Here is a 27,796-nt window from a genome sequence, read left to right on the forward strand (position 1 = left end):
GCTTCTGAGACTCTAGGGCCCGCCCCCAGTCATCACTGCCCACCCCTCTCTGATCTCAAAGTGCAGAAGGAGAGAGTCGGAGGGTGACCCCATCTGCGAAGTGGATGAGACGGAGCCCTGAAGAGCAGGGCTGAGAAGCAGCGCCCCACATGGCCGTGCTCCCCAACTCCCTCCCTGCCGAGTGCAGTCCCCACACCTGCCGTTCACACGGTGGGTCAGAGAAGCCCTGTCCCCGACCCAGGCCACTCTGGGCTGTTGTCACCCGCCTGTCCGAGTCACTGCCCCACTACGAGGATGCGTGCGAGGCGGGCAGTCCCCAGGAAGGAGGGCGCAGAAGCAACCCCTCAATCCCCTAACACACACTGTCCCGGGTCAGGCCGCCAGGAGCGGTAAGGACATAAAACAGCCTGCACGAGCTCAGGTACCTCCTCCCAGGCTCAGGTGCCGGACTCCCAACCACAGCTCCACCTCGGACTCACCTGGAAGTGTTCTCAAGTATTCCTTTGACCTCATCCATTTCTTCTTTTCCAAAGTAAACGACAGTGAGGTGAACCCTTCCGTCCTGTTGGATGGACATCTCCCTGGAAAACAAAACACCGAAGTCTGGTCCTGGGTGCACAATGACAGGCGAAGCCCAAACAAACGCCTGTCTGTAAAGTGCAAAAGGGTCCCTCAGGAATAAGCCGCCAGCAAAGCAGAGCAGGGGACAGGACACTCTGGCTGGCTCGTCCCAGCGTCTATATTCCTATTTCTCTTACCAAGAAAACCACGGAATTTAAACATGTAGATCTGGTCAATGAAAATGCAAGATGCAAGAGGCTGCAGGCTCAACCTGCCTCGGGTCTGGCCTATTGGGGCAGGGATACAATGTCCAGAACAGCGCTGGGGCTGTCCCTTTCTCTGTCACAAGAAGTCTATGAAGGACAGAAGACAGAGCCCATTGCACAGATGAGAACACTGAAGTCCAGCAAGGGCGAGACTGGACTCCTCGTCCTTGCCTTTTCTTGTGTGTGCAACACAAAATAGTCTTAGAGACTGAACAAGCAAAGGTTAAGAGACATTTATTCTTTGGGGGGGCTCCAGAAACCCTGGGGACACCCAGCGTCATGGCAGTGAGGGAGGCGACAAGCCAGAAGTGCTGCTGCTGGACAGCACCCTCCCCGGGTGGGTGGATTCCCTTCCTGCTCCTCACTGCCCACTCTGTGGCTGATGGTATATGTAAGTGTCTCTGCATCATTTCAGCAGATTTCTGAAAGCAGCTTAAAGGTACGTTTCTACTTTGCTGCTGTTTAAGCTGCTAAGTCGTGTCCAACTCTTTCGCTACCCCATGAACTGCAGCAACACCAGGCTTCCCTGTCCATCACTATCTCAAGGTGTCTGCTGAAACTCACATCCATCAAGTCAGTGATGCCATCCAACCATCTCATTTTCTGTTGCCCCCTTCTCCTCCCACCTTCAATCTTTCCCAGCATCAGGATCTTTTCCAATGAGTCATTTCTTCCCATTAGGTGGCCGAAGTATTGGAGTTTCAGCTTCAGCATCAGTCCTTCGAATGAATATTCAGGACTGATTTCCTTTAGGACTGACTGGTTGAATCTCCTTGCTATCCAAGGGACTCTCGAGAGTCTTCTCCAACACCACAGTTCAAAAGCATCCATTCTTCGGCTCTTAGTCTTCTTTATACAATTCTACTGGCAGGATGATATTTTGGGAAATGCTGATACCTTGCTTGTCCTTCCGCTTAATTCCTTTATTTTTGTGTTGCGACCTCCCTGAACCACTAGACAATCACCCACATCAGAGTTTCAGAGTCTCTGAGCTCTAACTGCAGAGGCCAATTTATCCAGTGATTTTTATCATGACATCAAGGAGGAGGGGCTGCCTACCTGGGGTTGCTGGAAAGATCAGAGAAGACATGGTTCCTGCCCTCACAAACTTTCTTAAGAAATAGATGAGCTCAAATGAAATCATCAGGAAGCTCGTGGCACTGATGAAAAAGTACACGGAATTCCGAAAGGATGACCGTCCTGCGGGCCGGAATGGCTGGCACCCTGAGGGATGTGCAGCATTGCGGTGCGGAGAGGAGGAGGAGGAGAGAATTCCAGAGGGAAGAAGTACCGGGGAAGAGCCTACTGACCCGGGCAAGAGGCACAGGCTTCACCTGCTCAGAGCCTTGGCTCTGCAAATTCTCTCTCGTCTCAGAAGAAGGAAGAGAAGATCTGACTCTGAAACCAGACTGAATGTGGGGCTCTGAGAAGCGGACAAGCGACCAGGAATGGGGCTGGGGTGCTGTTCCTGCTTCAAAACTGAGAGCTTTCCAGCCCCGCCCCTGCAGACTGAGCTATCACCCACGGGGGACAAACTTCTCTGTACATAAAAGACTCCTCCTGCAAACCTGCCAGAGAATCCTGGGACTCCCTTGGCTAGAGCAGAATAAAAGCACACACAGGATCAGGCGCCTGAAAAACTGTGCTTTAAAGTATGCTCACTCGGGGGAAAAACCCATCCCAGGATGGATCAGGAGAGGGTCACCCATTGAGCCTGAATAAAAAGCATCCTTGTTTTTTCTAGCAACATCTTTGTTGGCATTTTAAAATCCATCAAAGGACTTCCTGTTTTCAAGGAATAAAACAGAGACACACTGGACCTTCACTTCTCATTCACCGGCTCCGGCTTCCTGAAAAGGCAAAGCAGAATTTATTCTGAGGGCCACCTCCAGGCCCACTCCATTCATTCATTCACTGCTTCCTGCTTCATTCAGCAAACAAGAAGTCTTAAAAATCGAGTAAGCCGTTTCCGCCCTTGAGAAGGTCTCCGTCTGATTGGAGACTGCATGATTAAAACTATCTACACAGCGGCCAACACACGCTGCCTCCCAGGGAGGAGCACCAGCACCATCTGTCTGATAATTTTACAAACTTTCGTATCTTTCAAAGCAGGTCCCTCTGGACTGCATCCTCTGAAAGATGAGTGGACAAACACTGAGTCCCATTGCTGTGCGATGCATAATTCTCACTGGAGTAAGAATAACCACATGTGGGTCTGTAGAGGGACCATCCAGGTTTCCCGGGATTCTCCAGAGTTAAGCTTTGAAAGCCCACCACCCAGTAAATGCCTCAGAGCAAACTGGGACAACGGGTCACCCTGCCCACGTCAGGGACTTGACAGCAAGGAATGGGCAGCTGAGAGGGGGAGGCACAGCAGGTCAGAAAACGGCAGGAAGAGGTCTAATGAGGCAAAGGAGGGTGGCGGGGATGTGGCTGCTTTCTGATGGGCGATGGGGACGGGTACCGAGGTCAAGGCGGCATCCAGGCCGAGCCTAGACAGGCAAGTGGACGCCCTGCAGGTGGAGAGGACTGGGGCAAGGGCTCTCCCGGCCGAGGAGGTGCGAGTGCAAGGGAATCACATCACAGTTCTTGTCTCAGCCAGTCTGCTCTACAGGAACATCGGGGATGAGAAGAAAACCGACCGAGGCTTTAACCATGTCCCGTGCGAATGAAAAAGCATCAAACAGCCCACCAGGCTCCAGTGTCTCCCTGTGGTGGGTGAGGACACCAGGGAGACACAGGGAACAGACAGGGATGGGGGCCCATCAGAATCGGGCTTCAGAAAGCAACCTTCTTTGGCTTGGTGGGTCCTATCCCTTCCTGCACCCCACGCTGAAGGGCTCACAACTCCTGGATGCCACGATTTGAGGCGCTGAGGCATGAGAGTCAACAGTGACCCTTGACCATGCCACCGGGACACACTCCTGGGGCCCATTTCAGGACAGCAAATGAGACGACTGCCAACTGACGGTTTTCTTCTCTGGAACACGTTTCTACATAATCTGTGGTTCAAATGAGGTTAAAAACAGCCTCTATTAGGCCCCAGAGAGACCTTTATGGAAATAAGGTGAATGATATAGACTACCATTTCTCAAACGTGTACCAGAAACTTCCGGGGGACGGCATCGGAGTCTGATCGGAGAATTGCCCACCCACGGAGAGGCAGGGGGAGAGGCTGGGTAGGGGACGGGGCTGGGTGAGCTATGCAAGCTTTCCTTCCGGGAACACAAAGACGACAAAGGGCCTCCCGAATCGAGGCCCCCGTGGGCAGCCTGGCACAGCGCATACACGGCAGGGCTGGGCTGGTCCCCTGCCCACCCAGTACAGCCCACGCTGCAGCCCCACCTCCGTCTCAGAGTCCACAGTCACTGGTTTCTAAAGACCCAGAAATACCCAGAAACATCTTAACGGTGCTAAGCAGGAAGAGGATTTTTTAAAGTGCTGCAGGAAATTCAAGTAAAAGGTGTCCCTGATACTATGTTTAAATGTCATAAATGCCTTGGGAGGGATGAGAGAAGAGTTGGAGGAAGGGAAACAGGGGAACATTAAACAAAAATAACCAGCAAAGTCTGAGGAGGCTCAGAACAACATGGGGAAGGGTTCTCAGTCCAGCTGGAAGGTGTCAAAATAAAAGTCGAGCCAACTTGCAACTGCAAACAAACTACACGACGAGACAGACGCGGGTGAGCCGGACGCCAAGGGAACCGAGAAGCCGGAAAGCAAATGCAAGAAGAGTCTCTAAGAAGGCAGAATGAGGTGATTTTTCAAAAGGAGGGGGAGGTCGGTTTAAGCCAACACACCACTAGGCAAAGGGAACTGAATCTGAAGCGATTTCTCCTGGGTGCACCCCCTCTGCTCTGGGCCAGGCTGAAGATGTCCTGGGAGTGGAGGCACCCGGGGCCTTCATGGGAGGGGAAACGGCTCGTGGACCCTGTGAGGTTCCTCCAGGGACCGGGGCCCCCGGACAGCAAGGGAGGAGGCACCTGCTGGAGTGATGAGCCGTCTCATCTCCATAGCAACAGTGGGGTCCCGGAGCACACAGGCCCGCGGGCGGCCCCAGCGCACCTGACCACAGCGGTCCATACGTCTCCTCAGGGTGCACGCCGGTGTCATTCCCACTGAGGGCGGGGACAGCCCTGGAGCTTCAGCCGCATCACTTCTGGTCAGTCCAGGAACATCCCCCATCTCCTGTTCACGATCTCTTCAATAAAGGCCCTGAGGGTCTCACGCTAGGAAAATTTTGTCTCACCCAACAAATGGCAGCTACCTTTCCATTAGCCACCGAGGCTGAGGGAAACGAGGCTTTCCATCTGAAAATCAAATTCCTCACATAAAGGAAAGGCTTGTGTGAAAGCAGATTAACGACGAAAGCATTAAAAATTAGAGGGCAGCGAATACACTGAGAAAACCTACAAAATCCATAAGTAGGTCCGAGAAGCAGAGAAATCAGTAACAAAGCAGCAATTAGAACACTAAAAAACCTCCCTGAAATGAAAGAATCCACTACAACAAATGAGAGTCAATTCCTAGGCAGACTGATAAGAAGTCCAGGGTCCCCAAGGAGGAGAAAGGGATCTAGGGCTCTCAAAGTGGAGATAGGGGTCTGGAATTCTCAAGGAGGAAGAAAGGATGAACTTTTTTTTTTTCTCTCTCTCTACATTCCTTAGTCTTAGTCGCATAAAACGTTTTTATCTTTAAGCCTGGAACTGATGATCACACAACTAGCCACTGGGTTTGGACTCTGTGCTAAGGATTATATAGCAGGCATGTATCCTGCTTAAGGACAGTTTCTCCTTCCTGAGGGCCTTCTGGCTAATCCTGTTATCTTGAAATGCGGATTGTGGGAGTAGGTCTAGTAAGATCTTTGCAAACCTCCGGACAGTCTTTCGATTCACTGTAATAACTAATTGGAGAGTATATAACTATTGCTAACACTAGCAAGGGGGGCAGTCTTTCTGCCCCCTTCTGATGTCTGTGTCAGAAGCTTTCTCTATCTCTTTTATGCTTTAATAGAACTTTATTACCCAAAAGCTCTGAGTGATCAAGCCTTGTCTCTGGCCCTGGATTGAATCCTTCTCCTCCGGAGGCCAAGAATCCCGGCATCTTTCGGGGTTCAGCAACAATCTTCCACAGACAAGGAAACAGAATTACAGGAGACAGGAAAACAAGACCCTGAGCTGAGACGCATTCTGGTTAAGGGACCAAGACTCACGATGAAGGCAGGCATTCTTCCGCCAACTTCAGGAAAGACAAAGCAAAGCAGGCCTCACACTTCTCCAAGGCATCGTCATATGCAGAAGAACCTCCACAACCTCCCGAGGAAAGGAAACGCGTCCAAGAGCGTTAAGCCCAGCCACGGCACCCTTAAACTGTGCAGATGACAAGCAGGCTTTCTGTTCTCAGGCACTCAGGACCCTTCTTGAAGAGACACCTTGACCATGAAATCCAGACACCCTAAACCTCAGGAATGAAGGCATCACTGTCAGCGCACTGCTGATGAAGGCCCTAAATCCACTGACGCACAGGAGCCGTGGTTACGACAGAGTGTCAGGGCTGCAAACCCCACTGAGGTAAAAATAACAGGCAGCTGAGACATGGGGAGATGGGCCCTGAAGAGGGAGGAAACATAACCGTGCTCCTCTCTTCTTCCTACCGGGATTTTTTGGTTGATCTAGCCTAACATTAATATATGGGGTAGAGATACATGATGATTTCTGCCGGGAGCCACCACGGGAGATCCCACCTATGACAAGGTCATGTGGAAGAGAACTGTTACGCAAGGCTTCAGGACTCAACGGGCTCCCTAGGCTTTCTCGAGCATCTACCCCCAAACCAAAATCTGTCTGTTTTACTATTTCATGACTTTCACCAACTCCTCTGACATTAACAGGGAGCTAACCCTGACCACATTTCTCTGGAAAAAATTAACTTAGGGCTATAGCTAATAAGTCTCCTGGACATGAGAGGAATATTTCTAATCAAAACCCCTCTGTTAGCATTATAGCTTGCTTGGCAGGTATATCCAGACTCTTGCAGCTACGCATATGATTATTTACATCCTCCCAACTGTGAGAGGCATGGAAAGCCTAGAACATAGAGCCTTTCAGAGAGTTAAAAGTTATTAGAGTAGTGCTGGTGTAGGATTTCATTATTGGGCCAATGCTTGTTGCTAAGTTCCCATATCTCTTATCCACTGTGCACCTGGGAGTGCATTAGTTAACACAGTTGGAAAGTAAGAAAAACAAGTGTAGCCTTGAAATTAACCACATCAGACTTTTGAGCTAACTGGTTCTTTCTTGTAACTCACTACACCTTTGCTTCCTGAAAATGTAACTCTGTTTAATACTTTTTGAGGCTGACATATATTAGAAATGTAAGAAAAAACATTTCAAGGGAAAATAAGTTTTCTGGTTGAAAAGCCTTTATCAAAAGAGGGTCATAAAATGTTCACAGGCCTCCAAGGCCAAAAGATAATGTACACAATATTGTTTTTGGAAAAGGTTTGCAAAAATAATCCTGGTTTCGATAAAGACAAAACAGATGTAATGTTTGGGCTGACTCTGTATGACTTTGCATCTTTCATTTCCCTCTATGTATAAGACAAGGTATAAAAGTACCTTTTAATAATAAAGCTATTGGGCCTCGCTTGAAAAAGCTTGGTCACCCTGTGTTTTCTTTTTTCTCTTTTTTTCTCTCTTACTTTTTTTTTTCAGGCTGATCCCTTGGAGCATAGAGGCTCCCTGCGTTCACTTACCTGCCCAGTTTCTAAGACCTGAATGAGAAGATGTTCTGCGTCTTCACTCCCTCAGGTGAGGGAGACTGAGAAGGCACCTGTGGCCTCTGTGAACAGGGCGAATTTCTTGTCTCGAAGTTTTATTGGCTTTCTATGTAAACCAAGGAATATCAGCCTCTTTCTCTCCTCTATTTTCGTATCTACAATATTCTTTCCTTATCTCTCTCTAAATCATCTGCCGACGCCGTTTTTCCTTCAGGTTTCCCTGGATCCTGCGGGGGCTGGACTCCGGCAGATTTCAGTCTGCTCAGCTTCGTAAAACACATTTTACCTTCAAAGCCATCTGTAATCAGACCTCTAATTAGACAGAACTAGTATATCTCTCTCTCTCTTAGATTTTTGGATGTGCTGGGTCTTCACTGCTGCCTGTAGGCTCTCTCCGGTTGCAGCAAGCGGAGGCTACTCTCTAGTTCTGGGGCATGAGCCACTCATCGTGGAGGCCTCTCTTGTTTCAGAACATGGGCTCTGGGGTGTGCAGGGCAAGTAGGTGTGGTACACGGGCTTAGCTGCTCCATAGCAAATTTTCCCAGACCAAGGATCGAACCCACGCCCGTTGCATTGGCAGGCAGATTCTTAATCCACTGGATGACCAGGGAAGCCCCAGGAACTAATATCTCTTATAGCACAGAAACATTTTCTCAAAGAGCAGTAATTCCTTCTGTCATAATGCAGATTCTTTTCTGTAAGTTTCAGTTTCAGTTCAGTCGCTCAGTCGTGTCCGACTCTTTGCGACCCCATGAATCGCAGCACACCAGACCTCCCTGTCCTTCACCAACTCCCGGAATTCACTCAAACTCACGTCCATCGAGTCGGTGATGCCATCCAGTCATCTTATCCCCTGTCGTCCCCTTCTTCTCCTGCCCCCAATCCCTCCCAGCATCAGGGTCTTTTCCAATGAGTCAACTCTTTGCATGAGGTGGCCAAAGTACTGGAGTTTCAGCTTTAGCATCAGTCCCTCCAATGAACACTAAGGACTGATCTCCTTGCAGTCCAAGGGACTCTCAAGAGTCTTCTCCAACACCACAGTTCAAAAGCATCAATTCTTCAGCACTCAGCTTTCTTCACAGTCCAACTCTCATATCCATACATGACCACTGGAAAAACCATAGCCTTGACTAGATGGACCGTTGTTGGCAAAGTAATGTCTCTGCGTTTCAATATGCTATCTAGGTTGGTCATAACTTTCCTTCCAAGGAGTAAGCGCCTTTTAATTTCATGGCTATAGGTTTAAGTGAGGAAAAACAATTCTCTCATTAAAAATAGAACATAGAGCACGTCTCATACTGAATGACATTTCAAATGTGTTATTTTTCTATCTGTAGACGTGCAAAGAAAGGTGCCAAGAATGTTTAATTAATGTTTAAAATGGTTAATTTAGGGAAGCAGGGCCAAACATGAGTTTTAAAATAACTTATTCCTGGTTGTGTTCTATCATGTAAACATCTCATTATAGCCATGTATCACTTTCACAAATGTAAAACTCAGGTTTAAATTATAAAAGCAAAAAAAAAAAAAAAACAAAAAAAAACTTCCACTGAATTTTTAAACAAAGCATAAAAAAATAAGGCAACAGTATAAATACTTCCAGAACAATATAAAAATGTCTTAAGACAGAGAGAATCTGAAAGAAGAAAAAAGATCACTCGGTTCCACTTTCCCTGACTACCAGAGTGGTTCAGAATCAGTAGTAACAGTTTCCACTGCTGGATGGAAGTGGCTTCACACAGACAACACTGAACACTGAATAAACATCAGCTTGTATTTTCTCCCAGTACTCTTAGGATCATTTTAATTGCATTTAAATATTTAATTGACCAGAGTTTACTTTGGCTTTTGGTGAGAAGTCAGAATGAAATTTTTTCTACCGTTTGATCAGTTGTGCTAAAGCCATGTACCGAATGATCGATCCATTTCCTGCTGGACAACTTGAAATGTCACCTTCACCAAGTTCTGACTCGAAATTAAATAGCCCCAGGTATTGGGGCTAAAGGAAATCAACCCTGAATATTCATTGGAAGGGCCGATGCTGAAGCTGAAGCTCCAATACTTTGGCCACCTGATGTGAAGACCCGATTCAACAGAAGAGACCCCGATGCTCAAAGGCAGGAGGAGAAGGAGATGACAGAGGATGAGATGGTTGGATGGCATCATCGACTCAATGGACATGAGTCTGAGCAAACTCCTTGAGACAGTGAAGGATAGGGAGGCCTGGTGTGCTGCAGTCCATGGAGTCTCAGGACACGACTAAGCGACCGAACAACAAGGACAAGAAGGTTTTAGGCTTCCCAAGTGGTGCTGGTGGAAAGAATCTGCCTGTCAGTGGAGGAAATGTAAGAGACTTGGGTTTGATCCCTGGGTCTGGAAGATCCCCTGGAGGAGGAAATGGCAACCCACTCCAGTATTCTTGCCTGGAGGGTCCCATGGACAGAGGAGCCTGGCGGGCTACAGTGCACAGGGTCACAAAGAGTTGGACACGACTGAGTGTCTGAGCACAGGTTTAAGTATCCCATCTCAGCCCAACTTTTCAGAGACCTCAGCGTGCTCAGGAGCTGCTGGACCACGGAGCAGACTCTGCTGTCAGCTCTGCTCAAGCGCCCTCCGTTGAGGAAGTCTTTCTCCTCCTGCTTTCCCGGCCTCTACTTCTAACTGTGTGACTACACTCCTCTCTGTGTGAAGCCAGGCTCCTCTCATCCCCAGCAGTCTGGTCAAGGGTCTGGTGCACACAAGGGCCCCCCGGTCCCCAAGGACCCCACTGCCCACGTGTGACAACAGGGAAGGGAACAGTGCCAGGCAAGAGAAAGGGGCCTTGAATTTTTGTTTTTAAAGCTTTAACTAGAATTAATTTTCATTTCGCTACCTCCACTTTGGAGACTCATTAAGGTACTAGGTACTCATTACCTTTTTCAACAATATTTCCCTTCCAGTGTTACTCCTACTGTTAATTATCGGCCATCCTCATGACACCAAGGCAGTAACTGAATTGGGGAAGCCCAGGAGAATTCTTCTCTCCCAGGCTCGGGGCCCTGCAGGGAGGGCTCGGCCAGATCCCGAGCAGACAGCCCTCCAGGGTGAGCACCGCTTCTCGAGTCCAGTTCACCAGGGAGAGGCCTGCGTGCTGAAGCCAGCCTCAGGGCCCTGCAAGCTCCAGGCAGCTTCCTGGCCCACGGATGTCACTGTAAACTCGTCCTGGGAGTGGGCAAACCGGCCTTGGGAGCAATGGCTGGCCTTCCCTTCCGGCCTGGTGCCCACCGCTGGGTCAGCCCTCCTCAGCATGTATGCTTCCACCAGCGCACTGGGCCGGTCCGAAGAGAAGGCAGAGAGGGACACGGGTGCACCAGGGGAAGCTGAAGGGAGCCGAGCGCCAGCCACTTCAGGGCTGGAGCCAGAGGGGCATTGCTGACAGGCAAGGGGTGTGCCCCAGCGTGTTCTGCAGAGGAGGAAAGGGGAGCTCAGCCCAGCCAGCCCCTTGGGACAGCACAGCTGAAGGCAGCTCCCGATCCGGAGAAGACAGAGGGAGCCCAGAACCAGAGCCCTGGGCAGAAATTACACGGAGACGACTTCAGGTCCAAATGACCGCCAGTTTCCTCTCCAGAGCAGCAGCCTGCCCTGGGGCACAGGCAGTGCCTGGTCCACACCGGGTACACACTGAGTACATAGCCAGCCCACCCCGGGTTCGGGCAGTTATCTGACACACACTCTGCACACAGAACCGGGTGTTCGGGAGCACCACTGCGGGATTCTGAATGAAGGGACAGTCAGACCCCAAGAGACTCCTGGATTGTGACATTAACATTTAGCTAGAAAAGCGTTACTCTTTCAAGTTGGAGAAAATTTATTAAGGACCCATTTACAAAGCTCAGCCTATTCCCTGGTGACTCAGATAGTAAAGAATCTGCTTGCAGTGCAAGAGACCGGGGTTTGATCCCTGGGTCAGGAAGATCCCCTGGAGAAGGACATGACATCCCACTCCAGTACTCTTGCCTGGAGAATCCCATGGACAGAGGAGTTGGTCGGGCTACAGTCCATAGGGTTGCAAGAGTCAGACATGACTGAGTGACTTCACTTTCGCTTTACAAAGCTTAATGACGGGGTGTAGGCAGGACACAGAGATGAGAGCAGCAGGCCTCCTGGTGCCTGCAGAGGCATTCCCATCTCTAGGCCTGGACATGCCAGTGGGGAAGGTTCTGGGAGCTGGAATGAGCCCATCTCGAGGGGAGGGCCATCTCGACAGGAGCTGTCACCTCTGCTTGAGGGATACATTCAGACTGAGGTTACAAGACAGCAAGGGATCTTGGCACACAAGTGCTGGGCTTCCCGGGATCCAGCACACAGTGACGGGCTTTGTTTACTCCCATCTCTGAAACCCGGCCAGGGAGTCGAGGAGGGTTACTCTTCAACTGTGCTCACGACCCAGAATGTGGACAAGTATCAACCACACCCTTATATTGAGCATTATTGGCTTTTAATCCCTGATAGCTCAGTTGGTAAAGAATCTGCCTGCAATGCAGGAGACCCGGGTTCGATCCCTGGGTTGGGAAGATCTGCTGGAGAAGGGATAGGCTATCCACTCCAGTATTCATGGGCTTCCTTTGTGGGTCAACTGATAAAGAATTTGCCTGCAATGAAGGAGACCTAGGTTCGATCCTTGGGTTAGAAAGATCCCCTGGAGAAGGGAAAGGCTACCCACTCTAGTATTCTGTATAGTCCATGGGGTCACAAAGAGTCGGACATGACCGAGCGACTTTAATGTGCATTTAGTGATAAAAGATGAAAAATAAGCTTGATATTCCAAGATGTATCATTAGACACATACGACTTTCTATCTTTAAGATAAGCTGGCCAAGCTAGCTACTGACTGACCTCAAGCAGCCTGAGTGTCACCAACAAGCGTGTAAGATTCGACACGGCACTTACAAGTCAGGCGCTTGAAGACACATATGAAAACTACCACTGCATCCGAACAAAAACCCGTTTAAGTCTTCTCAAGTATCTACAAAAATGATACTTCTCAGCATGATTCTACACATAACCTCAGAGGAGACACGGGTTAAAATAAAAGACTCTGACTGAGAGCATTCCAGCCACTGCTGGAGCGGGGCAGGAACGGAAGCCAGGCTGCAGCCAGACGCACAGGTCCACGGGCACGAGGGCGGAGGTCTTTGGGGCCCGGGAGAGGGCCCAGTCCACCCGTGGCCCCCACCCTGAGCCACTGCAGTCAGAACAGAACCCCCAGGTGTGCGGCCGTCTCTGCAGACCCCGAGGAAAACCCAGCCCTCCTGACCCGCACTTCCGAAGGGAAATCTACCCGCTTTCCAACTGCTCTGAGTGCTCATTGTCCGACTCTTTGTCACCCCGTGGATGGTAGCCCGCCAGGCTCCTCTATCCCGGCAATTTTCCAGGCAAGAATTACTGCAGTGGGTTGCCATTTCCTGCTCCCAGGGATCTTCCTGACCCAGGGATGGAACCCGGGTCTTTTTCATCTCCTGTACTGGCAGGCAGATTCTTTACCACTGTGCCACCAGAAAGAAAGAAGAAAGTGAAGTCTCACAGTTGTGTCCGACTCTTTGCGACGCCATGGACTGCAGCCCACCAGGCTCCTCTGTCCATGGAATTTTCCAGGCAAGAATACTGGAATGGGTTGCCATCTCCTTCTCCAGGGGATCGTCCCCACCCAGGGGTTGAACCCAGGTCTCCCGCATTGCAGGCAGACGTTTTACCATCTGAGCCACCAGGGAAGTCGCGTCTAATTGCTCCAGGGAAAGGCGAATATAACAATCAACTTTACAGGAAGAAAACAGAGCCGAGCAGGGAGAGAAAGGGGCCCGCGTGACGGGCGGGCAGGAGCCACCCACGAGTCACACACACCTGAAGTTCTGCATGAACTGCCGGAACTTGTCCACCCTCCTGGCCAGCGGCACGATGACGTTGACGAGCGTGCTGGCCATGTTCAGCTGCTCCTTCTTCACCTTCATGATGGGGCCGAACGGCCGGAACAAGACCAGGCGTCTGAACTCGTGCTTGTGGTCCCCTCGGAACGTGAGCTCGTACAACGTGCCTTTATCCCTCTCTGTGCGGTAGATCCCTGTGAACAGACACGAGGGGAGAGCTCTGAGAACTAACTCAGCTGCCGAGCGGCGCGTACAGCCGGGAGCTAGCACGGGACGTTTTTGTTTACAATTCAGATTCAATCTCCACGTCTAATAATTATTAGAAAGCGCAAAATGCTTCCACTCAAATCCCCAAAGAAATGAAAATACCGTCAATTTAAAAATCACAGTTAATGAAGACTCTAGAAAAACCACGACCAAAAAAATGCGCAACGTTGGACAGAAAACTGCATTTATACTTTTTCAGGGGTCTTAAAGGACTGAGAGGAAATACGCCAAATGAGATCAGCTGTGATGTTAGTCGGGGTTATGGTTTTTCTTTTCTGCTATTTATCTACATTTTCTGCCATATGATTAAGCACTTTAATATTATACTTACTAAGAAGTGTGATAAAATTCTCTCTTAGAAACAACAGCCGTTTCAGAAGAAGTGACCATAACGATCTGTGCAGGGCACTAGGGCCATCACGTGGGTCACGTGGCCCCGTGGATGCTTCTGGAAGCACTGAAGTAGATGAAGCCTGTGGGACCCGCTCAGGGGTAGGCACCCATCTTATGTAACTTCACCTGCAGAAGCAGCACAGCCAGCGTGGCAGGGCCAGCCTGCTGGGGCCACAATGGGCCCTCCGAGTACCGCTGTCACTCAAACTCCACCGTATCCCTCGCTGCGGGGACCACAGGTCCCAACATCTCCGCTCAACCGTGGGGTGGGGCTCCTGGGCCTCACCACACAAAACATCCCCACTTTGTGAGTGAACCCTTCATCCCCTGGTGCCTCAATTCCACACCTCCTCAGGGTCACTGGGCTCATGGGTATTTTCCTACCATCAGAAAAAAAAAACCAATCAAATCTGATGAAACACCAGACAGGCTTCCTCCTCTTCTCTGCGATTTACTGGGTTTTCTCCTCCTCGTCCTTCCTTCCCCTGCGTGCTGTGCTGTGCTTAGCCGTCCAGTCATGTCTGACTCTTTATGACCCCAGAGACTGTAGCCTGCCAGGCTCCTCTGTCCATGGGATGCTCCAGGCAAGAATGCTGGAGTGGGTTGCCATGCCCTCCTCCAGGGGATCTTCACGACCCAGGGACTGAACACAGATGTCCCACATTGCGATGGATTCTTTACCATCTGACCCATCAGGGAAGCCCAAGAATACTGGAGTGTGTAGCTGATCCCTTCTCCTGGAACTTCCCGACCCAGGGATTGAACCAGGGTCTCCCGCATTGCAGGCGGATTCTTTACCAGCTGAGCCACCAGGGCAGCCCCTCCCCTCCCATTCCTCCCTCTGAGTCCCTCTCTGGCTGGGACTCAGCCCTGGGCCGAGCATGTGCAAGGCGGGAATGGGGAACGCAGGCATCCGCCGGGGGTCGCCCATCTCCAGGCCTCCCAGGACCCCTCCTCCTTCTGTCCTCACCCCCCTCACTTTTGTGGGGACCGCAGGTCTGCTGCACAGCGTCTCTGTTCTTTGCCTTCCACTGAGACTGCGGGGCGGCCTCTTTCATCTCCCTCTGGAGCCACAGAGAGGAGCCCAGGGCCGAGACTCGTCCAGGTGCTTCTCCCCCGGGGGCACGGGGACTCAGGAGCTGAGTGCAGCCTTCGAGGATGCACGGGGCAGGGACCCCTCCTGAAGCCCCCGGGGCTCCTGGTGCAGGCTCGGGAGGCCGAGAGGTCTGCAGAGCTCTCACTGGGGCAGAATCCAGCCTCCCTGCAGGGACCACTTGTGGGAGAAGGGAGACAACGCTCAGGAGGCTCGAAGGAGGTCTCTGAAAACATGAAGCGATTCCCTGTAAAGCCTGTTCATGCTCTCGGGCAACTGGTCCTCACAGAGCACACAAGCGCCTCCCTCCGCCACAGGATGGAGCCGTGGGAAGCCAAGCTCCCAGGGCCCAGAGGAGGTGGGACTGAGTCAGGAAGGGGTCAGCGGTCTAACTACATCTCCACTGAGTGCAGACAGACCTGTGACCCAGCAAGCCACCCCCGGGCAAGGCTGCTACAGAACTGAACCTGCAGATAACAAGGTTTCTCCAAACAGAGTCATCCTCTTTCTCCGAACCCGGGTCAGAATCATTATCTTTTAACAATCTAAATCCACAGAAGGTACTGGTATAGGCTTCTTTCAAGAGATAGGCATCTAAGTATAAAGAACCTGGTGGCTCAGACGGTAAAGCGTCTGTCTACAATGTGAGAGACCTGGGTTCGATCCCTGGGTTGGGAACATTCCCTGGAGAAGGAAATGGCAAGCCACTCCAGTACTCTTGCCTTGAAAATCCCATGGACAGAGGAGCTTGGTGCAGGCTACTATCCATGGGATCGCAAAGAGTCAGGCTCAACTGAGCGACTTCACTTTCTTTCTTTCTTTCTTTCTAGAGAATGCAGCATTTCTTATCATTAATGACTCCTACAACCAAGCCTTTGGGCAGCAGAGCCAGCACCTCCAGGGATCAGGCGGGGCCGAGGTCCTGGTTCCCGGAAGCACTCCCCACCCCACCGCCACCCCAGGCCACCGGTGCCCCAGGCCACGCTCACCCACAGCTCCAGCTGCGCTCCTGGCACCACCCACATCTGTGCCTTGAAACAGCTACTACTTTCACTCTTTAGCCTCTTTCAGTTCAGTTCAGTCGCTCAGCCGTGTCTGACTCTTTGCGACCCCATGAATCGCAGCACGCCAGGCCTCCCTGTTCATCACCATCTCCCGGAGTTCACTCAGACTCACGTCCATCGAGTCCGTGATGCCATTCAGCCATCTCATCCTCGGTCGTCCCCTTCTCCTCCTGCCCCCAATCCCTCCCAGCATCAGGGTCTTTTCCAATGAGTCAGCTCTTCACATGAGGTGGCCAAAGTACTGGAGTTTCAGCTTTAGCATCATTCCTTCCAAAGAAATCCCAGGGTTGATCTCCTTCAGAATGGACTGGTTGGATCTCCTTGCAGTCCAAGGGACTCTCAAGAGTCTTCGCCAACACCACAGTTCAAAAGCATCAATTCTTTGGTGCTCAGCCTTCTTCACAGTCCAACTCTCACATCCATACATGACCACAGGAAAAACCATAGCCTTGACTAGACTGACCTTAGTCAGCAAAGTAATGTCTCTGCTTCTGAATATACTATCTAGGTTGGTCACAGCTTTTCTTCCAAGGAGTAAGCGTCTTTTAATTTCATGGCTGCAATCACCATCTGCAGTGATTTTGGAGCCCAAAAAAATAAAGTCTGACTCTGTTTCCACTGTTTCCCCATCTATTTCCCATGAAGTGATGGGACCGGATGCCATGATCTTCATTTTCTGAATGTTGAGCTTTAAGCCAACTTTTTCGCTCTCCTCTTTCACTTTCATCAAGAGGCTTTTTAGCTCCTCTTCATTTTCTGCCATAAGGGTGGTGTCATCTGCATATCTGAGGTTATTGATATTTCTCCCAGCAATCTTGATTCCAGCTTGTGTTTCTTCGAGTCCAGCGTTTCTCATGATATATTCTGCATATAAATTAAATAAGGAGGGTGACAATAGACAGCCTTGACGTACTCCTTTTCCTATTTGGAACCAGTCTGTTGTTCCATGTCCAGTTCTAACTGTTGCTTCCTGACCTGCATATAGGTTTCTCAAGAGGCAGGTCAGGTGTTCTGGTATTCCCATCTCTTTCAGAATTTTCCACAGTTTATTGTGATACACACAGTCAAAGGCTTTGGCATAGTCAATAAAGCAGAAATAGATGTTTCTCTGGAACTCTCTTGCCTTTTCGATGATCCAGCGGATGTTGGCAATTTGATCTCTGGTTCCTCTGCCTTTTCTAAAACCAGCTTGAACATCAGGGAGTTCACGGTTCACGTATTGCTGAAGCTTGGCTTGGAGAATTTTGAGCATTACTTTACTAGCATGTGAGATGAGTGCAATTGTGCAGTAGTTTGAGCATTCTTTGGCATTGCCTTTCTTTGGGATTGGAATGAAAACTGCCCTTTTCCAGTCCTGTGGCCACTGCTGAGTTTTCCAAATTTGCTGGCATATTGAGTGCAGCACTTTCACAGCATCATCTTTCAGGATCTGAAAGGGCTCAACTGGAATTCCATCTCCTCCACTAGCTTTGTTCGTAGTGATGCTTTCTAAGGCCCACTTGACTTCACTTTCCAAGATGTCTGGCTCTAGATGAGTGATCACACCATCATGATTATCTGGGTCGTGAAGATCTTTTTTGTATAGTTCTTCTGTGTATTCTTGCCACCTCTTCTTAATATCTTCTGCTTCTGTTAGGTCCATATCATTTCTGTCCTTTATTGAGCCCATCTTTGCATGAAATGTTCCCTTGGTAGCTCTAATTTTCTTGAAGAGATCTTTAGTCTTTCCCATTCTGTTGTTTTCCTCTATTTCTTTGCATTGATCACTGAAGAAGGCTTTCTTATCTCTTCTTGCTATTCTTTGGAACTCTGCATTCAGATGCTTGTATCTTTCCTTTTCTCCTTTGCTTTTCGCCTCTCTTCTTTTCACAGCTATTTGTAAGGCCTCCCCAGACAGCCATTTTGCTTTTTTGCATTTCTTTTCCATGGGGATGGTCTTGATCCCTGTCTCCTGTACAGTGTCACGAACCTCATTCCATAGTTCATCAGGCACTCTATCTATCAGATCTAGGCCCTTAAATCTATTTCTCACTTCCACTGTATAATCATAAGGGATTTGATTTAGGTCATACCTGAATGGTCTAGCAGTTTTCCCTACTTTCTTCAATTTAAGTCTGAATTTGGCAATAAGGAGTTCATGATCTGAGCCACAGTCAGCTCCCGGTCTTGTTTTTGTTGACTGTATAGAGCTTCTCCATCTTTGGCTGCAAAGAATATAATCAATCTGATTTCAGTGTTGACCATCTGGTGATGTCCATATGTAGAGTCTTCTCTTGTGTTGTTGGAAGAGGGTGTTTGCTATGACCAGTGCATTTTCTTGGCAAAACTCTATTAGTCTTTGCCCTGCTTCATTCCGCATTCCAAGGCCAAATTTGCCTGTTACTCCAGGTGTTTCTTGACTTCCTATTTTTGCATTCCAGTCTCCTATAATGAAAAGGACATCTTTTTTGGGTGTTAGTTCTAAAAGGTCTTGTAGGTCTTCATAAAACCATTCAACTTCAGCTTCTTCAGCGTTACTGGTTGGGGCATAGACTTGGATAACTGTGATGTTGAATGGTTTGCCTTGGAGACGAACAGAGATCATTCTGTCATTTTTGAGATTGCATCCAAGTACTGCATTTCAGACTCTTTTGCTGACCATGATGGCCACTCCATTTCTTCTGAGGGATTCCTGCCCACAGCAGTAGATATAATGGTCATCTGAGTTAAGTTCACCCATTCCAGTCCATTTTAGTTCGCTGATTCCTAGAATGTCGACGTTCACCCTTGCCATCTCTTGTTTGACCACTTCCAATTTGCCTTGATTCATGGACCTGACATTCCAGGTTCCTATGCAGTATTGCTCTTTACAGCATCGGATCTTGCTTCTATCACCAGTCACATCCACAGCTGGGTATTGTTTTTGCTTTGGCTCCATCCCTTCATTCTTTCTGGAGTTATTTCTCCACTGATCTCCAGTAGCATATTGGGCACCTGATGACCTGGGGAGTTCCTCTTTTGGTATCCTATCATTTTGCCTTTTCATACTGTTCATGGGGTTCTCAAGGCAAGAATACTGAAGTGGTTTGCCATTCCCTTCTCCAGTGGACCACGCTCTGTCAGACCTCTCCACCATGACCCACAGGTGCCCCGCAGGCATGGCTTGGTTATTTACATGGCTTAGCCTATTTACATGTACTCTAATTAAATTCATTCTGTCTTATAAATCCGATTCTAGATCCCCTAATCCCGTCTATCTTAAATAATCACTTAAAACTCTCTTGCAGCCTGGGTCCACCAAATCCCAGCCCTGGGTCTACCACACCCCGCAGAGGCACTCCCCCACCCTCCTGCACCCTCATGACAAAAGAACAGCACCTAACAAGCACACCCCACACCTTCACCCACCCCGTGCCTCCCGGAAAAGCCTTCAGCGGTGGAAACACCAAAGATCTTCTCTCAGAGGGAAAGGAGCTAAAGGTCTCTGGGGCAGGACTGGGTTTTCAGCCAATGAGCTGCGTGCACAGTAGCAAACACAAAGCAGCTCGGCCGCAGGAGGCCATCACTAGTCATGTTTTATAGGGCAGGATCGCTCTTAAACACTCTGCAAAATTGCAGATCAAAATAAGGACCGGAGCTGGCTGAGAGCTCAGTCTAGCACCTTTTCCCTCTCTCCACCCACAGGAGCTGAGCTGACTTTGAGTTTGGTGTTTCCGCTCCCGGTGTAGGCTGACTCGTGTTCATCCTCTCATCCTTCCGGGGGGGCAGGCCCCAGGACCACTGACAAGGTGGGGGCACCTCCAGGAGTCCAGGGTGCGGCTCCCAGGTGTGCGGCACACACGTCTGCTCCTTCAGTAGGCGAGGAGCTCACCAGATGGGTGAGACCCCGACCAGTCCTCCCCCTGGGGCCTCAGAAGTCACAACGCCAAAGGTCCCTGCCTGCCACACGCCCCCCCCCTCCTCCTGGCGCTCACTCAGTCTGAGTGGGCACGGCGGCCAGCAGTGCACTGCTGAGTTCAGAAACGTCTCCACTTTCACTCCTGCCCTTCCTACCTTGCTGCGTGGAGCCCAGACCCTCCAGCTGGATCCCTCCAGGCCTCTGACACCCCTGGCCCATTCTGCAGGCCCATTCCAGGTCCATTCTGCAAGTACCCTGGGCCCTTAGCTTCCCACAGCACCACCCTGCTTCTGCTCTGCCCTAGCTAAGAAGGCCCCCAGCTTCCCACGGCCCCAAGTCCCAGGACTACATAGCGCAAGGCCTCCAAACCCTCCCTCTCAGTGAAAGTCGCTCAGTCATGTCCGACTCTTTGCAACCCCACGGACTATACAGTCCATGGAATTCTCCAGGCCAGACTACTGGAGTGGGCAGCCTTTCCCTTCTCCAGGGGATCTTTCCAACCTAGGGATCAAATCCAGGTCTCCTGCATTGCAGGCGGATTCTTTACCAGCTGAGCCACCAGGGAAGCCCAAGAATATACTGGAGTGGGTAGCCTATCCCTTCTCCAGAGAATCTTCCTGACCCAGCAATGGAACTGGGGTCTCCTGCACTGCAGGCAGATTCTTTACCAACTGAGCCACCAGGGAAGCCGCAAACCCTCCCTCACCCACCCCAAACTCCGAAAGACTTGAGGGTAGGTCCTGCCCCACCTCATGTGAAATCAGATTTATATCGAGCACAGATAACCTCTCTTCCTCCTGGAGAAACTGGTGGGAATGTGAAGCGGTGCAGCTGTGAAGAGCCTGGCGGTTGCCCTCAGAGGTTAAACACAGAATTATATAATATGTTCCAGTAATCCCACTTCTGGGTGTGTACCCGAAGGAGCCAAAAACAGAGGCCTGAGCAGGGGCTGGAACCCACATTTTCACAGCAGCCAAAGCGGAGGCAACTCAGACCTCCACCAGCAGATGAATGGATGGACAAAGTGCGGTCCATACACACGGCGGAATACTACTCAGCCTTAACAAGGAATAACACTCAGAGACATGCTGCAGCATGGGGGTACTGAGAACGTGCTAAGTGAAGTCGGTCAGACAGAAAAGGACGACTGCTGTGTGATCCCACTCACACGCTGTCTCTAGAGGAGCCAGAGTCAGAGGCAAGAAGCAGGCTGGTGGGCACCAGGGGCTGGGGCAGGGGGCAGGGGTCAGTGGTCACTGGGGGCAGGGTTTCGGTCTGATTCGATGAGAAAGTTCTAGCAATGGGAGGGGATGGCGGTTACACACAATGTGAGTGTACTTAATGCCAATGAACAGTACACCTAAAATCGGGTCAAATGGGGACCTCCACTGGCAGTCCAGGGGTTAGGATTCTATACTCTCTGCCGAGGACTTGGGTTCGATCCCTGGTCGGGGAACTAGGATCCCATAAGTCATGCAATGCAGCCAAAAAAAAAAAAAAAAGGTTATAATTGAGGGCAGGAGGAGAAGGGGACGACAGAGGACGTGACGGTTAGATGGCATCATTGACTCAATGGACATGAGTTTGAGCAAACGCGGTGAGATGGTGAAGGATAGAGGAGCCTGGCGTACTGCAGTCCATGGGGTCATAAAGGGTTGGACACAACTGAGCAGCTGAACAACAAAACCGCTGTCCCATGAAAAGGCCAGGCACTTCCTCAAGACACTGGTCCCCAGTGGCCCCCCCCAACCCTCACCCGTCACCCTTCTAAACTGGACCCTCCCCCCCAGGAAGATTCCAAGACACTCTCAATCCAAAGTCCTCTCTCTCTCTCTTTTGCTTCTCCAGACACGAGGGCCTGAGAGCTTGAGCCCCTCCGTGTGAAGCTGCTCTCCTGACACATGACGTGCGCCCGGAGATGGTCCAGTCCACCGCCTCCTCCTACAGACGGGCAGACCAAGGCCCAGGGCAGCTGTCTCCTCCCTCGGGGCCCCTTCCACACCCAGCGCCACGCCCTCAGAGCAGGGGAAGAAGCAGGAGCAGGAACACCAGCGATCAGAGGAACAACATCACGTCTGCGGTGAAAACCACGGCCGGTGGCTCCGATACCCTTGATAATCCTTACCTCCCCTTCACCTGCCCCAGAGCTTTAACCCTTTCTTTTACCCACAACTGTAACAGCTGTTAATTAACAATTACCTGAATTCAGAGCCTACCACACATTACAAGTAGTAAATTTTGAAGGAGGAGATTTTCACAAAAAGGAAAACAAAAGCAACTTTCAGGATCTCCCTGGCGGTCCAGTAGTTAAGAATCCGCCTGCCAATGCAGGAGACACGGGTCCAGTCCCTGGTCTGGGAAGATCCCACGTGCCTCGGAGCAACAAAACCCAGGAGCCAAAATCACTGAAGACTGCGCGCCCGTCCTCGACAAGAGAAAGCACTGCATTGAGAAGCCCTCATATTGCCGTTCGAGAATGGCCCCTGCTTGCTGCAATCAAAGAATGCCAGCGCTCAGCAGCAAAGACCCAGCGCAGACATAAATTAATAATCAGGCTTGCCTGGTGGCTCAGTGGCAAAGAATCCACCTGCCAACGCAGGAGACATGGGTTCGATCCCTGGGTCACGAAGATCCCCTGGAGAAGGAAACGGGCAACTCACTCTAGTATTCTTGCCTGAAAAATCCCATGGACAGAGACATCTGGTGGGCTACAGTCCACGGGGTCACAAAAGAATTGGATACAACTTACCAATTCAACAACAACAAAATAAATGGATAAAAATTTAAAAATACATATTTCTGGCGGGAAAAAAAAAAGAGTATATGTGGAAAGAAAATATGTAACAGGCAGAAATGCTGACGGTAGTAAGTAATGACAGGCCCCGTCCTGACAGCAGCGGGGGAGGGGGGACAGTTGTATGTTGTCATTATTTTTTAATCTCTCGGAAATGTCTGGGATAATACAAAGAAAAAAAAACCACCCTCTACCCTGTACCCTGCCTGTGAACACACCCCTACAGAAGCATATCCTCCTTAGTCTGCTCAGAAGGAGAGGCTGACACTCCTCGTAGGATTTTACTCCCCAACGTAACTGCTGACTCTTGCGGTGCTGCCGTTATCCCGAGAAGTCCGCTTAGGTGGGATGTCTCACTCCCAGGCACACAGGGCGACAAGACATCACCACGGTGTCCTCCGCCATCAGCTCTATTTTCTAAGGGGAAGCAGCAGATGTTTAATATTTGTGAAAGACTGCAGCCAAGTCCCCAAGTGCTCAGATACCTACAATGTAAAGAATTCTCCCCACAAAAAGAGTAAAAAGGCTTCCCGCTTGCCTCCTCCGCCAGGTTACAGGGGGCCCTGCAGACACCTCTTTTCTCCTGCTTCTCAGCACATCAGCTCACAGCCGCTTCCGGGTACGTCCTGACTCAGGTTTTACTTTCACTAAACATTTCTCATGTGGTGATACATGGCTGCACTGAGGTCCTTGCTGAAATAATTCACAGGTCATCTTTTTACTCCTATTCACTGCATTTGTTCATGCCGTACATCTGTGCCGACAAACTCAACACTTGGTTCTTAATCTATCAGGAATTTCTGAAAACCTCACTTACTGAGGGCTCCTCCCAACTTCATCACCAGTACTAACAGTCGATTTTCTTTTCAGAGCCATATTTTCCCCACAAAACTATGTATCAGCTCCAGGAAGGCGACTGGGTAATTAAAGTGGGAAGCAAAGGCATGTTAGGGCTTTCTGACGGTGCTGGCGGTGAAGAACCCGCCTGCCGACACAGGAGACACAGGAGAGGCGGGCTGGATCCCTGGGTAGGAAAAGTCCCCTGGAGGACAGCATGGCAGCCCACTCCAGTGTTCTTGCCTGGAGAATCCTATGGACAGAGGGACCTGGAGGGCTACATCATGGGGTCGCAGAGTCGGACATGACCTAGTGACTTAGCACGCACGCGCGCGCACACACACAAAGGCACGTTGTGATCCCAGCGCAGCAGGGCGCTGGGCTCACCAGGTGCCCGGCCAGCCACACGGCATTCACAGTCACCTGACAAGGTTATTTTTATCCTTATTGATTTTCCCTGCGGCTATCATTCACCATGGATTGTGTTCTCCATCAGAGATATGAAGAGGCATATGATAAAAAATGACCGCGCTCTCAGAATTCACATTCTAGAGAGGAAGGCAGGTGCACAGCACGCTAAGCACCTAAGCGTTCCCCGCGGTGCAGGGAGCAGAAGGGAGGGGCCGTCCACCTGCTGAGGGTGTGGACAGGCTGACAGACGACATTCCAGCGGGACTGGAGACCGAGTGGGCGTGTGCCAGGACTGCAAAATCAGAACATTCCATGGAAAGATGGCAGCGACGGCAAAGATACTGCACAAACAAAACCAGCTTGTCGTGTGTGGCAAAGCTGAGGTGGTTCAGCCAGGCTGGGGCACGGGCGGGGGTGGAAGGCGAAGCTGGGCAGGCCGGTGGGGCAGAGCCCTTGGGCCGCCAGGTCAACAACAGGGCCAACTCGCCCGGAGCTCCAGGGAGAGGCAAGATGCGCTCCGTGCCCTAGCCTGACAGCAGGGGGTGTTCAGGACGAGGGGTGAGGCGGGAAGCAGGAAAGAACCCGCGACTCAGCAGGAAACTGAGACAGCGCCAGCGGGAGAGCGGTGGAAAGGGGTGGAGAGACCCCCGTCAGAGGTGGGAGGGCAGCGCAGCGGAGTCAGGGAGGCTGCAGGCCAGGGGAGGGCTGTGAGTTAAGCTCGGAAATGCTGACTTCAAGAGCCACGTGGGAAGGTTCGAAGCTCAGCAGAGGGGCCTTTTTTCAGAGGGAGGCCCCTGCCCTCCCCGACCCGCCTTTGAGTGGAGCTGCAGGAAATGCAGGGAATGGGAAGAGGAGCCCCGGATGCGGGCCTGGCACATTCCCACCGGCAGCCAGCAGGCGCTGGCGGCCAGCAGGGAGGCGGCAGGGGCAGAGGCAGGGGAGGGCGGCTCAGCCCGGCCGCCGGGTCAACGTCAAACAAGACGAGGACAGGGCTGCCCCCCGGGGCGGCCAGCAGCACCCCCGTGACTGCCGCCACAAGGCTCCAGGAGCAGCAGGCGCTGCGGGTGAGAGGTCGAGGGGCAGGGGTGAGCTGGGCGAGGAAGCATCTTTCTCCTGTTTCCCTGACGTGGTCAAGTTCATTCCTGTGCGGGGACCTCTGCCCTTCCCTTCCCCTCAGCCTGAAATCCTGCCCCAGGCCGGCTCCCCTGGGTCTTGCCCGCCTTTCAGATCTCCACCCAAGTGGACCTCCGCCAGGAGGCATCTCGCGCCCCCGGGTCCCCTCGAACACGCTCCTAGCGCTGTCCCAGCCTGGGACCTGCCCTCCCACCTGCTCAGTCCTGTACACCGCGCCCCGCACCACCCCGACCCACAGCAGTCAGGCCCCGAGGGACCCAGAGATCTGTTTCTGTGGTACAGGGTGCAGACGGAGGGGAGGGGACGGTGCTGGGTAAGGAGGGGCGGCCACAGCACAGCAGCAGTCAGAGGAAGCTAAGGGAGTTGACAGCGCTTTCTTTTCTTAAAAATAGAAGAGAGCCCACGGTGTGCTGAGAGGAAGACCAAACGAAACGGATCAGGAGAAAACAAGGACGGAATGAGGCTTGCGGCGGGGGGGGGGGGGGGGGGGGGGGGGGGGGGGGGGTGGGGAGGGGCGTGGAGTCCACCCCCAGGGAAGGGCCACCCCTCTGACCACACCCAGCACAGCGCAGGAGGGGGCCAGCAGGTGCACTGCCAGGGGGCGAGGAGGAGGGGCGCCCGGGGGAGGGGCGCCCGGGGGAGGGGCGCCCGGGGGAGGGGCGCCCGGGGGAGGGGCGGGCGAAGTGAAGCAGGAGGAAGGGGAGGCCCAGCGACAGGGCTGGGGCGGGCAGGGGCTGGGGCAGGCAGCGCTGGTGGGTGCTCGGGTGACATGCAGCAGGGCGAGCGGGCTTCCCCACCCTGGGCAGAGGGAGTCTGTGAGCCGGGCAAGGGCACGCGCACACAGGGCCGTCCACAGCAGGAGAGGAGGGGAGAGACCAGACTCCCTGATCCGGGCGGCTCTGCGCATCGTGTGTGGGGGTCAGGGGCTGAGGGCACTCGCCGGGGTCTGGCCTGGGCCGGGGTGGGTGGGGTGGGGTAGAAGGAAAGGCAGGGTTGGGGGGCAAGAAATGGGCCCAAGAGAGGAACCACAGCTCAGGGGCCAAGGTCAGACATGACCAGAGTCCCAAGAACTGGCTCCTGAGGCCTCGGAGGCTTCATGGAGGAGCCGGCTCTCGGGGAGACCGGGCCCAGGTACGGCTGCCCTGGAGTTGGGCCTCCCCCACCTCCCCGCAACTCACACCCTCACACAGGCAGGACCGACTCCAAGCCCACGGCCTCCTCTCTGGGGATGGGTCTCGGCGGGCCCTCCTCTCTCCTCTAAGGAACTGACATGGAAACTGCACAGACGATGCCGCCTGGACTGAGCAGAGGGGTCCCGGGTTCTGGAGCAAACCCTGGGGGTGAGGCTCTTCTCCCCTTATCACACTTCCCACCAGCTGCTGGCTACCTCTCTGAGCATGTGAACACTAAGTCCAGGCTGTGGAAACACAAGCAACTCAAGACACAGCAGCAGCAATGCACAGGGGTTAAGAGTCAGAGAGCAGGAGCTGTGTGACCCCACCCTTGTCTCTGGTGACCGCGAATCCTGTGTCCACAACTACGCATCCACCCCACCCCCACAGAGAGGCCATGCAGCCCAAACAGCTGCACCAAGTTTACAGATATCATCTCAGTTCTAAGGAAGTTTCTACAGGACCTGCTGTTCACTGCATCCTCTTACAGAGGACAGAACAGAGGCCTACACAGGAATTGATTAACTTGTCCCAGGTCATGAACGATGCATTCAGGGGGTGATGGCAGGATGGCTGTGAATCTAAGAGCTGGTCATGGCCAAGCTCTTAAAGACCAGTAAATCTCAACGTCAAAAGTGAAACTCGCTCAGTCGTGTCCGACCCTTTACAGCCCCATGCACTATACACTCCACAAAATTCTCCAGGCCAGGATACTGGAGTGGGTGGCCTTTCCCTTCTCCAGGGGATCTTCACAACCCACGGACTGAATCCAGGTCTCCCGCATTGCAGGCGGATTCTTTACCAGCTGAGCCACAAGGGAAGCCCAAGAATACTGGAGTGGGTAGCCTATCCCTTCTCCCAGCGGATCTTCCCAACTCAGGGATCAAACCAGGGTCTCCTGCATTGCAGATGAATTCTTTACCAACTGAGCTATAAGGGAAGCTAACACCAAAAGGATGATTATAACTCTTCTTTCTTTTCTGCCCTTCCTTTCTCTTTGAGATTGACTTTTGAGAGGAGAAAAGCATCAACAAAGATTCTTCAGAAAGCTAATCGCCTGTACACAATACATTAGAGAAGTGAGTCTTAAAACTCACTTCTGGGATTTAGGTTCAACATGGCGCAGTAGAAGGACGTGAGCTCATCTCCTCCAGCAAGAGCACCAAAATCACAGCTAGCTGTGGAACAACCACTGACAGGGGGACGCTGGAACCCATCAAAAAAAGACACCCCACGTCCAAAGACA

At 51.7% G+C, this 27,796-nt stretch overlaps 1 protein-coding gene across 3 annotated transcripts in view; it reads right to left on the reverse strand.

The window, feature by feature from the left end:
* The window catches only part of CSGALNACT1 (chondroitin sulfate N-acetylgalactosaminyltransferase 1), a 332,678-nt gene that overhangs the window by 26,834 nt on the left and 278,048 nt on the right, over nt 1–27,796 (reverse strand). For all 3 annotated transcript variants that reach the window (XM_018042046.1, XM_018042047.1, XM_018042045.1), the window contains 2 exons: nt 13,486–13,702; nt 480–581 (listed from right to left, as the gene is read on the reverse strand). In XM_018042046.1, coding sequence (XP_017897535.1) covers nt 480–581; nt 13,486–13,702 — 319 coding nt within the window. The remainder of the gene's footprint in view (nt 1–479; nt 582–13,485; nt 13,703–27,796) is intronic.

The sequence above is a fragment of the Capra hircus genome, chromosome 27, assembly GCF_001704415.2.
Source record: "Capra hircus breed San Clemente chromosome 27, ASM170441v1, whole genome shotgun sequence".
Classification (NCBI taxonomy): domain Eukaryota; kingdom Metazoa; phylum Chordata; class Mammalia; order Artiodactyla; family Bovidae; genus Capra; species Capra hircus.